The sequence below is a fragment of the Mustela nivalis genome (genome assembly GCF_964662115.1).
Source record: "Mustela nivalis genome assembly, chromosome: 1".
NCBI classification, from domain to species: Eukaryota; Metazoa; Chordata; class Mammalia; order Carnivora; family Mustelidae; genus Mustela; species Mustela nivalis.
This window is the reverse complement of record NC_139020.1, coordinates 13,904,437-13,920,587: the sequence shown is the minus strand read 5'-3', so window position 1 is coordinate 13,920,587 and position 16,151 is coordinate 13,904,437. Positions and strand designations below refer to the sequence as shown.

Genomic DNA, 16,151 nt, shown 5'->3' with positions numbered 1-16,151 from the left:
CATTGAATATTTTGGCAAATTCTGGTATAGCCTTTGATTCACCAGCAGCACTTATCTCCTGTTCTGAATCCTCCCCAACTGTGTGCCTTTGGTCTTGTTCTCCATGCCCCAAACACGCCTCCCTCAGTTTATCACAGGGTGCTTTCCTACTAATTCTACTAGATTACAATGCATAATGTCACTTTCTAAAAGACAAAATGCCTCTGAGCTTGTTGAAAGTAGCTATCTCCCCCTGCTTATAATCCCGTTTTCATTCCCTTTATACTACTTTATGTGCTCTAAAATTGTCATATTCTTGATCACTATTTATTATATACATCCTACCCCAGAATGAGTGTAAGCTCCAGAAGGGAAGGGATAGCAGAGAACTTGGCACATAATAGGCATTCTTTATTATATATTGAACAATGATACACACTAAATGCTACAGATGAATTAATTAGCTGATACAGTGAAATACTGACTGAGTTGTAAATTGGAAATAATTCTTATACTTAAGTAGATTTCCTTAACCATTTCAAGGAAAATATCTACCCACTGCAAAAGCAAAAGACTGGTCTTATCTAAACAATGAAAGGAATTAAGTAACAGCCATGTCACTGCATACATTCTTTTTAGATCAGTTAAGAATGGGAAAAATGAAAAAGTTTATTTTATATGTTTATTTCTTCTCCACTCTTCTTCCTTTCTTTGTGTGGAGCAGTTTCTGACATATATAATTTCCTTCTCCCAGAAGAACTTCTTTTAAAGTTTTTTTTTTTTTTTTTTTTTTTTTTTTTTTTTTTGTATCAAAGCATGATGTTCTTAATAGTTTTATTTGGGTTCACTTGGGAGAATTGAGGGAAATGACAAGTCAGAGCACTAAGTGTCTTCTATCTCTTCTTCAGCATTTTTTTTTTTTAAGATCTTTTTTATTTGACAGAGAGAGATCAGAAGTAGGCAGAGCAGCAGGCAGAGAGAGGGGGGGAAGCAGGCTCCCAGCTGAGCAGAGAGCCCGATGCAGGTCTCGATCCCAGGGCCAGGTTTCTTCAGAAGCTTTTAAAGTTTTTTGCAGGGGAGTTCTGCTGGCAATGGATTCCCCCCAGGTTGTGTTTGTCTGAGAAAAATCTTTATACTTCTTCACTGTTAAGGAAAATTTTATTGGATATAGGATTCTAGATTAGTGTTTTATTTTTCAACACTTTAAATATTTCACCCCACTCTTACCTACACATTTTCTGACAAGAAGTCACTATAGTTCTTATTTCCTCTCAACAAGTTGTTTTTTTCTCTTTTTAAAAGATTTTATTTACTTATTTGAAAGACAGAGATCACAAGTAGGCAGAGAGACAGGGAGAGGAAGAGGAAGGGAAGCAGGCTCCCTGCTGAGAAGTGACCCCCCCACCCCCCACCCCAGGACCCTGGGATTATGACCTGAGCGAAAGGCAGAGGCTTTAACCCATTGAGCCACCTAGGCACCCAGTTATTTTTCTATGGCTTTTTTTTTTCTTTAAGATTTCACTTTGTCTCTGCTTCTCTATAGCTTGCATATAGCATAAGAAGGTATAATGTTCCTTCTGTTTGTTTTGGTTTGGGTTTGGGTTTTAAAGCCGTTCAATTGTAGATATGCTACAGGGCTGTTGGTATAGTGATAAGGTAGGGGAGAGAGGAAGTCTTCTATTATAATTAAAACTCATCTTGTCCTGGACCTGTGTCCCTGACCTTGACCTTCAAACATGTTTCTAAGTTTCTGGACCTCCTCCCTGCCGTAGATAGGAAAGCTGGTGGGGACTGAAGTGAGACAAGTGTCCTTTCCTCAGGTTGGGAAAAGCTCTGGTAAAGTCTTTCTTCCTGAAGAGTGGAGATTTGTTATGGAGGAAGTGGGTATGCTTCACCAGGACGGCTCTTCCCCTTCCTCTGATATGGCCATGGGAGTATCTTTCTCGAGTCTTCATTATGAGAAGCTGGTGGGGTTCCTGGAGATAAAACGCATGAATTGGGTGGGGGAGCATCCCCAAGACTGTGGCTCTCTAGAGGTATTTAAATTCATGCTGGCTCACACTCCCTTAAATTCCTGCTGTTTGAATTCTGCACTATGGGGTTATGAGATGTGAATACCTGTTTTCAGCCAAGCTTAATAAAGATAGCCCAGACTAAAATGTCAAAAGAAAAAAAGAAAGAAAAAACAACACCCAATGTGTGCAAGTTCTCATCAGTACTCTCCTAAATTTAGATTTTTTTTTTTTTTTTGACAGAGAGTGAGATCACAAGTAGGCAGAGAGGCAGAGAGAGAGGAGGAAGCAGGCTCCCCGCTGAACAGAGAGCCTGAGTACTCTCCTAAATTTAAATACTTCTTTCCCTAGCTGACCTGACATCTGACCAAAATGTAACTTATTTAAGCTCAAATCAACAAACATTTTCAAAGAGCTTAGTTATCATTGATACAAAGGCAGCCTTTAAAGGACTTGAAGTCTAGAGAAGAGTTCAGAAATGCAAATAACAAGGAAAAATTGAGCATCATTTTGATGTAAGAACAAGTGGTGAATAGAACAGAATAGAGACTGGTTATAAACACATCCATATAGAGACTTGACTTATGAAAAAGAAGGCACTGAACTCAGTGCAGTAGGAAAGGGAGGATCTTTTAGACAATAGTGGTGGTTCAACTGGAATTTTGGACTCTTCTACACAGCACACACACACACACACACACACACACACACACACACATCGATTTTACATGGATGGTATATACAAATGCTGAAGGCAAAACAAAACAAAACAAAAAAGTTTCTAAAGTTACCCTGTAGTATCCTTCTTAATTTGGAGTAAACAAAGATTTCCTAAAAAGGAAACTAAGAAGTACTAACTATAAATAAAAGAGCAATATATTGAATTAACTTAAAATAAGGAGCTTCTATTTTTAATCTAAAGACATTAAGAGGGTAAAAAGGTAAGTGGGGATGTGGAAGAAGATATTCAAACTATATCTACCCAAAAAAGAACTAATATAGACACTACATAAAGAAACTTTCCATTCTGAAAACAGACGTGTTGATTAAAAACATCAGCAAAGGGGGCGCCTGGGTGGCTCAGTGGTTTAAGCCTCTGCCTTCGGCTCAGGTCATGATCTCGGGGTCCTGGGATCGAGCCCCGCATTGGGCTCTCTGCCTGCCTCTCTGCCTACTTGTGACCTCTCTCTGTCTGTCAAATAAATAAATAAAAATCTTTAAAAAAAATCAGCAAAGGACATGAATGGTTACTTTACAAAAAAAAAAAAAAAAAAGATAAAGAAGCATGAAAAAATGTCCTCAGTCTGATGAGTCATCAGGAGAATTTCAAATTCTGAATAAAACCAACATTTTTCATAGCTACATAGTCCCTTGAATAGCTAAACATAAAAATACTAACAATTGCAAATGTTGATGAGGATGCAGAACAAACGAAATTCTCATATTCAGTTAGTGGATGTCAGTATTGGTATGACTGTAGGGCATTACCTTGTCATGGCATAGAATAAAGCTGAATGGGCACATCCCATACAATTGATCAATTCCACTCCTAAACATATTACCCAATAGAAATACCTCCATATATATAGCAAAAGATAGGTACAAGAATAAAAAAGTATTCTGTACGTTTTCCCTAATCTAAACTGGAAACAACCCAAATGATCATCAATGGCCAAATGGTTAAATAAATTTTGGTGTTTTACCACCTTGAACGATTATATATCAAGAAAAATAAGCAGACTACTGTTATATATAAAACCACATGGGAGAATCTCATAAACATAGTATTTAATAAAAGAACCCAGAAATAAATGGTTAGATACTGTATAATTTCATTTCAAAGTTCAAGAGCAGGCGAAATTAATATATGGGTTAGAAGTCAGTAGAATGGCTTCCTCTGTGGAACAATGATTTGTGCACAAATTAGTATGTTAAATTTCAAATACAATTCCACTTAAAATTACTTTTAAAATAAACACTCCAACAGCATCAACAATAAAATCAGCAATATGTCTGAGATAAAAGTAGGGTAAGTCACAGTGTAATTTACTCTTCAGGGTAAGGGGTGAGGAAAGGGTTATGAAAGACTCAGAATATAGAGTGCAGAAGGGCACCTGGGTCGCTCGGTCAGTTAAGCAACTGCCTTCAGCTCAGGTCAGGATCCCAGGGTCCTGGGATGGAGTCTGGCATTAGGCTCCTTGCTCAGCAGAGAGCTTGCTTCTCTCCCTCCCTCTGCCTGGCACATCCCCTGCTTGTGCTCTATCTTTCTCTGACAAACAAGTAAAATCTTTAAATATGTGTATAAATGGTGCAGATGTCACAAATTCAAAACATCTAGGAGATACAGGCACGTGAGATAAAAGCATGAACTAGAATGGATTTCACAACAGCAGCATGAACATGAATATAGGGGGAACCAGTATTCTGCTTCAGTGTCAGAAAGCCTACAAGGAAAGATGGATTCTGAGAACCAGAGGCATACATATGCCTTCTCTAAAGGAAACAACTACTAGTCAGCTCCTGGAGACCATTGTCTTTCTTGCATGCTGACAATTTCTAGATACTTCAGTTCTTCAGAAGTGTTAACATCATGACTTTACAGTTTAGTTTTATTTTAATTTGGAAAATATATATCCCTACACATTTCACATTGAGTGAGGGAAAATTGTATACTTAATATAGATATATCCCAGAGTATGTGGGTGCTGATAAATATGGAAATAGTTTGGGTTGATCCTGTCTAGCTTTGTATCTGTGTCTGGCACAGCATGGTTTAAGACATAGGGAATAAAATAGTTGCTGAATAAATCTGTAATTGCTAAATGAAGTTGGACTATGTTTTTAAAACTGAGGACAAGTTTTCAAGGTAAGTTGATCAGAAGTTGTATGCTGACCTCAATGATGCCATATGCAAAGGGTAGATAATTATAAAATGCCACATGTTCAAGGACCTACATGTTTACATGTAAGTCAGAATTGCAGGTACTTAGTGTTGGCAACATTGTGAAGGGGATGAACCTGGAGAGGTGGGAGAGAGGAAGAATGATGGAAAACAGATGTCATGGTCAGGGATTTTTATTTTTATTATACAGGAATAGAGCATGGGAAGTCATCAGAAGCTTACACAGGAGGGAAACATGGCTCAGTCTGCAATACCACTGTACACCAGTATTCAGTGGCCAAAATTAACAAGACAGGAAACAACATGTGTTGGGGAGGATGTGGAGAAAGGGGAAACCTCTTACACTGTTGATGGGAATGCAAGTTGGGGCAGGCACTTGTTGATAGGAATGCAACTTGGGGCAGAAAACAGTGTGGAGATTCCTTAAGAAATTAAAAATAGAGCTACCCTATGACCCTGCAACTGCACTACTGGGTGTTTACTCCTAAGATACAGGTGTAGTGAACAGAAGGGTCATCTATACCCCAATGTTCATAGCAGCAATGGCCATAGTCACCAAACTATAGAAAGAGCCAAGATGCCCTTCAACAGATGAATGGATAAATATGTGGTCCATATATACAATGGAGTATTATGCCTCCAGCAGAAATAATGAATACCCAACTTTTATATCAATATGGATGGGACTGGAGGAGATTATGCTGAGTGAAATAAGTCAAGCAGAGTCAATTATCATATGATTTCACTTACTTGTGGAGCATAAGGAATAACACAGAGGACATGGGGAGATGAAGAGAAGAAGTGAGTTGGGAGAAATCGGAGGGGGAGACAAACCATGAGACTGTGGACTCTGAGAAACAAACTGAGGGTTTTGGAGGGGAGGGGGTTGGGGGGTTGAGTGGTGGTCATTAAGGACGTATTGTACAGAGCACTGGGTCTTGTGCATAAACAATGAATCTTGGAACACTGAAAAAAATGATAAAATTACAAAAAAAAAAAGAAAGAAAGAAGGAAAGAAAAGGGGATTTTGGTGGAAGTATGTTCACTGGATGAGAGAGATAAGGAAAATGTTCCTCATCTTGCCTTCTCAAAGTCACTTCCACCAAGGGCTTTTTAGGTCTCTTAAATAACTAGGATCAGAGATCTAGAAAGAAGTGTAAGGAATAAACCATCGAGCTATTATGCTACTGTGAGATAAGGACATACGGCTGCATCTCCCATGTCCTATTCACTTATCTTGCAAGCAGTTGAGGTTGGTCATACCTGTGTTCAAATGAAATAATGAAAGACAAAATGAAGACCCAGATTCTTAATTTTGACTTAATCCCATTTATTATAGCATGAATCAAATCAATTCTTTCCACACCTGAGTGACACTGAAGAGCATGGTAAATCAAAAAGTTTTATGCCAAGGAGAGATAAAAAAGAGATAACAATAGGAAGGGAGCAGCTTGAATTACATCAGACAGAGTAAGAGCAAGAAAAGGCACTACTAGGAAAGAAGCACAAGTCCATAGACTTTGAATTTTTGTCCTGAATCCTTGGCGGGATTATTGACTGGAACAAGGAAGCTACCGGCCTCCCAGAGCAGAGCAAGATCCAGGGCACGTACTGAACACATGGCTCAGAGGCTGGCATCCAGTGAAGACAGGATGCAGAGGTCTGAGGCCGCTAGGCACCATACTCAGTGGTTGAGGACCACAGGGCAAACAACCCAAGGGGCGGCATCCGTAAGTGAGGAGGCTCAGGGGTCGGCTGCTGCTGGACACATAGCTCAGAGGTCTACAGGATACGGGGAGGCAGGAACCAGAGATGTAAGAAGCAGCAGGAAGAAAAGTGGTTCCTTGGCAGGGTCTGGACACGTAGTACGTAGTAGGAGGGCAGCAGGATGTTTCATAGTTGCTGGGCTCACAGTGGGCTGGCTGGCAGTTAGTTGGTTCGCTGCAACTCTCTTGACAGTTGTCCAGAGGCCGGAGATGGTCTTGACAGTTACTAGGCAAGCAGAGGACATCACCACAGCTCACACCTGGAGAGCAGAGGGCAATGGAGGAGCTGAGAGGAATATGGCAGGGATTTCTGAGGGATCCCAAGCTGTAGGTCGCAGGGCAGTTGTGGCAAGACATAGTGAGGCTTCAAAAGCAGGTTGCAGTTGAATGAGAAGAAGCGAGTATCTCCCCTCATTTGGCTCGATCCCTTATATATCCCTAGAAGGTGGTGATTGTGTATACAGACTCTTCCTCCTTGTGGGAAGCTGCATCAGAACTCTCCATTATAGCCCCGGAAGTGGTGCTCCCATGTCCCATAAACCTGGATGTTCTTTCCATTGATTGAGTATATCTACAAGGAAGTGTGACTGGATTTTAATAGGCTCTCTCCTTCTTAAATTATCCAATGAAAACAGACACGTTTGAAGGTTCATTCACATAATCCAAGCATAACCACCACTATGTAAACATTCCTAGAATTCCTCTCTTGGAATTGCCTTTAGAAGTTATAGCAAAACTCTTTGGAGGAGGAAAAAAAATTGTAGCAAAATTCTTTGAAACAATGACAAACTTCTCTCTTTGAGGGGAAATTCTATTCTTTTTGGAAATTGTCAATGGTAAGCAACTTGAGAGTAAGTATTTGTAAAAGATGGTGAAAATTCTATAACCTATATGACTCCGGGCAGAAAAAGTTTAAAAGCAGTATAATATGAAAAATTTCAATGTGACCAAATTTGTATGTTGCTTTATTTTAGAATGTTGGTAGAAAATGACTTCCCACAAAAATATTTTTATTTTATATTGTTTTTTAGAAGGTTTTAATTTTTTTAAAGATTTTATTTATTAATTTGAGGGAGAGAGAGAATGAGAGAGCATGAGAAGGGGGAGGGTCAGAGGGAGAAGCAGACTCCCACTGAGCAGGGGGCCTGACATGGGATTCGATCTGGGGACTCTAGGATCATGACCTGATCTGAAGGCAGTCACTTAACCAACTAAGCCACCCAGACACCCCCAGATATTTTTATTTTAAACAGCCATACTCATTTTATTCATTTCAATAAACAGAGTCATGATGGAAGCTTGGTTTATATTTAAAATATTCCTAATATAGATCAGTAAGATGGGCTCAGGTAAAAATATGGATACTACTGTGAAAAAGCAAATAAACAAAACCCCTCAAAGAAAGTTGAACAACATGACATTTTCTTAACAGCTAGTATAGGTTTACATAGTCATGCTTAGTTGTGTTCCAACCAAAAACCAATGTTCTTGGTAAACAACAACAACAACAACAAAAGAATAATGAATAAGACCTGAAAATGGGTTTGGTTTTGCTTCTTACATTGGTTCGGATGTCAATTTCCAAAAAAAACAGCTTCTAAACCAATTTACATGGGAAATTGCATCAGAATAAATGTACAGTTTTTCTAAGCATTAGTACTTCCAAGGTTATTTGGGATTATATTTTCTGGTAAAAATTGGTTTAAAAATGTTTCATAATGTTTAGCCTCTTCCACTATATTTTTATGTCCCAACATATCTAGTGGCTCCAGTGGCTACTTTAATGGGAATTTTAATTACCTTGATGGATCTACTTTCCAATTCCCTTCAGCCAGAAATTCTATGTAAATCACAATAGTTTCTTCTATTTTAATGTGCAATGGATACACCCACTCTTAATGTCTCCCTCTGTGCAGGAGGAGCCAAATCTCTCTAACAGAAGATTGGTTTCTCTATGAGCCAATACAGGACTATTTTACCACCAAGGATAGAAATGCGAAGAGAAAATGATTTAGTCTCAGAGGTCCAGTACTAACATGTCGAACTTATCTTAGTACTTTAGGTCAGAGAACATTACCCTTTGATGACTTATACCTGAGGAGTTCGAAGAGTTCCTCTAAACCCCATCTCCACCCCTCCAGCTTTTGTCACCTGACGCTCTCTGTACACACATTGCTAGAGTCTTCTTGTGAAATCCTGGATGCATCAGCTGAATGGCGTCAGTAGTAAATATAGCCACCACATTCAACTGAATGCTTATCACGTTTATATGTTGATGTTCTTTATGCCTCTTCTTCTCTAAAGTAAGCAATGACACTCGTATCATTCCTACATCAGTATGTTTGTGTTTATACATGAACATGTATTGTTTATGCTGTGTGTATATATGAATGTTTTCCCATGACGTGAAGGAGTGTGGAATAAGAGAAAACTGGCATTCATTTAGTGTCTCCACTGGGCAAGACTTGTAGTGTGGATACGCACATGTGTCACATCACTTTATCCTCACAATGCCTTACAGTCGATTTTACTATTTCAAGTATTCATATGAGAAAACTCGAAATGCAGAAAGTTATAGTAATTGATATGAAAAACATTTGAACAAAGGGGGTTCAAACATTTGAACATTTTTTCTCTCATTATCCAATATGGCATTATTTAGAAATATATTAGTAGCATCATTTATTAATCCTCTTTGATTAGCACAATTCCTCTGATTCCCAGTCTCTATTGGTAACATTTCATGGCATTATTGGAAATATTAATAATATTCTATTTTTCAATCTCGTTTTTTGGATGCATTGAAATGTAAGAAAAATTTAAACGCTAAACTGCAAGACACTATACTAGAATAATTTATGTTCTTGCTTTGGCATTCTTAACCCATTCCAAAAAGTATCACCTTGAGTTTAATGAGTTTAGAACACTACCACAGATTCTCTCTTCTTTTTTTTTTTTTTTTCTGTTATGGGTAGGTAACACTGAAAAAAAATGTCATGACATTTTAGAAAATAGGATGCCTGGAATGTAAGTTGTACCTTAATTTAGCAAATGTAGAACTGATGTTATTTGGTAGTGACCAGAGAGTTCATGTGGGCACAACAGCAGGTATCTCATTAGCAGGCTCCAATAAACTATATAAACAGGTCTCACACTCTTCTTCTAATGTGAAAGTTGAGGGATATATTTTCTTTTTTTTTTTAAGATTTTATTTATTATTTATTTGACAGACAGAGATCACAGGTAGGCAGAGAGGCAGGCAGAGAGAGAGGAGGAAGCAGGGTCCCTGCGGAGCAGAGAGCCCGATGCGGGGCTCGATCCCAGGACCCTGAGATCATGACCTGAGCCGAAGGCAGAGGCTTTAACCCACTGAGCCACCCAGGTGCCCCAGTTGAGGGATATATTGAGGACCTAGGCATCCTGTGTGCTTCTTCAGAGTTACCCACTTTCTTGCTTTTTCTTCAGTGAACCAGGGGTCCTTACCTTTCTTACTCTACAGGAACAATCCTGAATTTCTCTTTGTCTCTGGCTCAGACACAAAGATTCCTCAGAGCATTGCAACAATATAGTTAAGCCGGTAAATGACTAGTCTGCATTCATTTAGTCAATAAATATTTATTGAGCACTTCGTATGTGTTAACATAATGATAGATACTCTCAGTAACACCATTTCTACTCCCAAACACATCCAGTCTTGTAGATGTGATAAGACAAGCACCCAATCCAGGCCAGTGTTTACTAAGTTCTATAAATGGTATCCAAAGGAAGGCAAACGTTGCTCATTGGCTTTGCCTAGAGTTTGCATTTGATATTAATTTCAGAGCATGGGAGATGTCAGGGGGCTTGGAAAGAGGAGACACTTCAGGCTATATGGTGGCAAATGGTATAAAAGCAGAAAAAAGTGACCACACAGTGCTTTCGGTGGAGAATTCTTAGAGGCAAATAGTAGCAACTAAACTTAGATTCACATGCTGAATTGAATTTAATCATCAAAGAAGCAGTTAAGGTTTTGTTCTACAGGCATGGTGCTCTAAGTAACTGATTTTGAGAGGAGAGTGCTATGATTAAATTGAAGACTATATTGGAAAGAGGGAAGATCTATTGTAATGCTTTTCTCCCTTGTTCCACTAAAATTATGTCTTTTCATCCATTTCCCTTCCTGTTATCACTGCCATCACTCAAGTTGGATTTTGTTCCCCACTGGTGAACACATATACTTCTTATTGCCATCTTGACTCATAATTGCTATTGTCTTCTCTTTAGCTTGAATACTGTATTCAGATTAAAACCCCTCAAATTAATTTCATCATATGACTCTTTGTCAAGAACATCAATGACTTCTTTTCGTCGACAGAGAATTGTCCAAACCCTTGATCACTCCTCCTCTACTTCCCAATACGGATTCTCCTCTGTATTGGGCATTTTCTGTTCATGTAACTCCACATCCCTCCTCATTTCATATCACCTCCTCACCCATCCTACCCTTCCTCTCTTTTGAAATAATTCTTTGATTTTATCCATTACCTAGACCTCAGCTAAATTAGAACCTTCTTGGGACCTCTGGGTAGCTCAGTTAGCTAAGCATCTGCCTTTGGTTCAGGTCATGATCCCAGGGTCCTGGAATCAAGTCCTGCATCAGGATCGTTGCTCAGTGGGGAGCCTGCTTCTCCTTCTGTCTGCTCCTCCCCACTTGTGTTTGCTCTCTCTCTCTCTCTCTCTCTCTCGATCTGACAAATAAATAAATAAAACCTTTAAAAAATAAATAAATTAGCCTCTTCTTTGTAAATATCTTCCTTCCAACATAAATCTCTCTGGCCTTAAATCTGTATGGCTATCATTATCTAATGCACACACGCGTGCACACACAAACACATGTGCATACACACATTCCTTTACACTGCAGACAAAACATTCTTTCTCTATGTGCTGTAGTGTCTTATATTTTGACTACATTACAGAATCCTTACTAGCTACTATTTACAATGTCCTTATTATATATCAGACACGATTCTATAAGCTTTACACGTATTTACTGATTTAATTCTCACAACATTCCTATTTGAGTAGGTGTGATCATTATTCTTAATACATGTGAGGACACTGAGTCAATTCTTAATAACTATTTGCTGACTAACGTCATAGCATTCACAAAATATAACATAGATTTTCTCTATCAAATATAAAAGTTGACCTTTACTTAGTCAACTCAATAATCTCTTTTATATACTTTTCTCACCATCCATCCATTTTCACCAGGGTAAGTCAACTTTTAAGGAATATAAAAGAATATGAAGATAGAAAGAGGTGCAGGAGATCGGAAACTCTTCCTCAAGTTTTCCTCTTGCCCCTTTTATGATCCCTGATTAGTACTTCTCTTAGCAAGCCTTAGAGAAGAGAACGTATTATCAGGAGTCAGTCCACTTCAACCCACGACATAATGAAGGGGCCTGATTATAGCACCCCCTGGTGGAATCCATGTGTAAAATCATTTAAATTATAATCAATTAGAGGAACAAAGTTAATTCACTGAACAGTAAGTAATATAGAGTCTTGGATAACTAATAAGGTTGTAATCTATTTTCAACAGAATTTTTATATATTATAACATTCTTGAGTACGGAAACTTGGTTTACACATGAGTGGAACAAAATTTTCTCCGTTCATTCCCAATTTATTCTTATAAAAGAACTTCACCTAGATGATGTTAGAAAACTCTCTTCTAGTAGCGCATCCTCTCATCTGTATTGAAGACAGTGGAGGTGGAGGCATCCCTTCCACCATCCATAGTTAAGCCCTTGAACTGTGTTCTTTTCACCTTTACAAGGTCTTTTTCAACTTCCTCCCTTTGTTTACATATTGTATAAGCTTTAATGAAGTATAATTGATACAATAAGCTGAACATATTTAAAGAGCACAATTTGTTATGTTTTGGCATTTGTGTCTATCAAAAATCAAGGTCATAATCATATTCATTTTCTCCCATCATCTCTTCATGACTGTGTGTAGTCATTCCTCCTAGCCTTCTCCACATGACCCTACTCCTACCTGCATCCCCAGGCCACCACTGATCTTCTTTCTGCCATTTTGGATTAGTTCGCATTTTCTAACATTTTACTAAGTGAAATGAAATAATACAGTATATACTCTTTTTTTTTTTCTTCCTTCTTTTACTCAAGTATGCTTATTTTGGGATTCATGTAAGTTGCAGCACGTATCAATTGTTCATTCCTTGTATTTCTGATTTGTTTGTTCATTCATCCACTGATGGACAATTGGGCTGTGTGCAGGTTTTGGGAATTACACAAAAAGTACTATGAACATTCATGTACAAGTTTTTTCTAAAATATTTTATTTATTTATTTATGAGACAGAAGGACAGACAGAGAGAGAGAGCATGAGTGGGAGGGGAAGAAGGAGAGGGAGAGAGAATTTTAAGCTGTCTCTGTACTAAGCACAGAGCCCAATGTCAGGGAGCAGGGGGCTCAATCTCATGACCCTGAAAACATGACTTGAGATCATGGCCTGAAATCAAGATTTAGATGCTTAACCAACTGCCAACAGTCACCCTTTGTGTACAAGTGTTTGAAAGCATATATAAAATCATTTCTCTTGGGTAAATACCTATAAATGGAATGATCTGATCACATGATCGGTCCAATGTTCAACTTTTAAGGAATTGTCAAACTGTTGTTTAAACTGACTGCATCATTTTATATTCCCACCAAAACTGTATGAGTTCAAGCTCCTTTGTGTCTTTCAACATGTGGTATATTCAGACATTTGATATAGTCAGATTGTTACTCTGTGTCAGTATTTTATTGTTATTCTGTGTCAGTGGCTTTAATGTGTTAGTCATTGGTGATACCAAGCATATTCATTGCTTATATCCCATCTGTACATCTTCTTTAGTAAAGACACAACTCAATGGTTTTTCCTTTTTTTTTTTTTTCTTTTTTTAATTGAGTGTTTGCTTTCTTATTGTTGAGTTTGGGGAGTCTTTTAAATATTTTAGATATATTTTTTAAATTAGATATAGGATTTGCAAATATTTCCACCAGTCAGTGGCTTGTCTTTATTCTTGTAATAATGACTTTTTTGAGGAACAGGATTTTTTTAATAATTTTTTTATAAACATATAATGCATTATTAGCCCCAGGGGTACAGGTCTGTGAATTGCCAGGTTTACACACTTCACAGCCCTCACCAAAGCACATACCCTCCCCAATGTCCATAACCCCACCACCCTTTCCCTACTCCCCTACCCCTGGCAACCCCCAGTTAAGAGCAAGTATTTTTAATTGTGGTGAAGATCAAATTATCAATTTTTAAACTACAGATTGTGTTCTATAGCTAAGAAATTTTACCCAACCTCACTAATGTCTTAAAGGATTTTTTCCCTATGTTTCTACAACCATATTTTTGAAATCTAATTTTTATCCTCACCAGTATTTTCAGCTGTGACCTTCAAGATCACTAATGATGAGCTCCCTGCATGCAATGGCAAATTTTGCCTTAGTCTTAACTCCATGGCCGGCGACATTGCTCTCCACACTCTGTATTTTGATAACTTGTCCTATTTTTATTCAGCAATACTCTGATTTCATGATTCTGTTTCCATCATTTCTATCATTCTATCCACCTCCCTTTTCTCCTTCTATTCTCAATTCTCTTCTGCATTCTCCTTAATCTGCATTTCATTAATCATAAGGGTTCAGTTAATAGCTATAATAAATTCCACAGTATTTATAATTACAGTCTTGCTCTCTTTCCTGATCTATGTTCCTGCATTTGCAGTTATCGGCTAGATCATTCCACTGAGACAACTTACCCTTCACATTAAATATTTACATATAAATAGTGCTTTCTCTAAAGTTGGTTTCTCCTCCCACGCACTTTATGTCTACTTATGGTGCCATATTCTCTTAGTCACATAGGCTTAAACAATTATAAAACGATGCTCAGAAAAACTTCTATCTTTAGCGTATTCTCAAGGACAAGATTAGTAGTGAAATACAGCTCAGGTAATGTCTCTCCCTTGGCTGCAGTTATCTTGAATACCTCTCCATTGTCCGCAGAATAAAATCAAAGGTCCTCAAGCTCTCACTCCAAGCTTTTCAGAATATGGATTCTCCATACATGGCCAAGACCACGCCCTTCAGGTCCTCTCCATCTGGATCTCCAGATGACCCTATTGGCCATTCTCCGTGAGCATCTCACATTGCTGGCTTCCTTTTTGCTGTCTTACCTGCTTTCCCACCCTCTCTAATTATGCATATCCTACTTATTTTTTTTACAGCTCAAGTCACAATTTAATGAGTACCAGGAAGCTTTCATTTCTGCCCACCCAGAAGCAATTCTTTTTCTTGGAACTTGTTCCCACTTTACATGTCTCCTATTGTACAGATCATTTCATACCTTTTATTTATTCAGTTTACATCTAATTTTTCTGCTCAGTCATAATTATATTAAAGACATTGTAGCCTTATTTCTATTTGTGTTGCTAAATAGGCCCAACATCCTCTTTTTGGAAATATTTATTCAAACAATGAATAAAAATACTTTGGTCACTGTTTTCCTCTATTTAGTTCAAGATTTTTTTTTTCTTTTACTTTATCTCAAGTATTTCTCACATCCGAATGAAGACTCATGTATTTCAGTGTATGTGATGGTAAATGGCTGTTGAGAAGGATTGATCAGAGACTGATAGATTCTGCCTTAATTTAAGTCATTAGGTCAGATAGTTCTTAACCTATTCACTTGTATGTACATGTATATCTGACACCCTTTTGACCTTTAGTTTTATAAACTAGAACCAACTTGTATTTGGTTCTTTGAGAGCTATTCACAGCCAAGGCAAAGATTTACTATAAACCTCCTAAAGAAAAGGAAGTCTGGGTCTATTATAGTTCTTGTCCTGGATTTCTCACATAACACACTTTACAGCCCGTGGAAGAATGCAGTTCACCTTCAGGTCACAGAGGATCCTTGTTCAGTTATTTCCTTGCATAGCAAAAGCACCTCTCCTGGCCCCTCTTTACTCCAGACTCTGTGGGCACACCAGAACTCTGGGGGAGAGTCTTTATAATAAAAAAAATCATTTTAGAGTATAAAGATTTTCTAGGTTATTTTTTTTTTAATAGAACATGAGATCAAAATGTCAATGCTATGACTTGTCAGCAACTCAGCAGTCCCACTGAAATCAATAGGTGCCCTTTGGGAGTTTGGCCCTAACAAACCCTTATCTTGCCACCTAGAACAGAACTTAGGGCCAAACAAAGACTCCGAAGTTGCCTGAAACATTTATTTCCCCTGAAACATTATTTTATAACACTTCAAAAAAGATAGAGAGTTACTCTTCTTCCGTCGAAAGACTGACATTTAAGGAATTCAAGTCTTTATCTTGATCTTTATCACGGGCTACTCCTAAATTCTGATGGAAAGTTTTTTTTGTTTTTTTTTTGTTTTTTTTTTTTTTCCCAAATGGCGGATACC

At 38.0% G+C, this 16,151-nt stretch overlaps 1 protein-coding gene across 1 annotated transcript; it reads right to left on the bottom strand.

The window, feature by feature from the left end:
* Nucleotides 1-6,464: 6,464 nt before the first annotated feature.
* KRTAP26-1 (keratin associated protein 26-1) lies at nucleotides 6,465-7,016 on the bottom strand (the record flags this gene model as incomplete). The annotated part of the gene is made up of 1 exon (XM_082693865.1): nucleotides 6,465-7,016. The coding sequence occupies one exon, from the start codon at nucleotides 7,014-7,016 to the stop codon at nucleotides 6,465-6,467; it is 552 nt and encodes a 183-aa protein (XP_082549991.1).
* Between the last annotated feature and the right edge of the window lie 9,135 nt (nucleotides 7,017-16,151).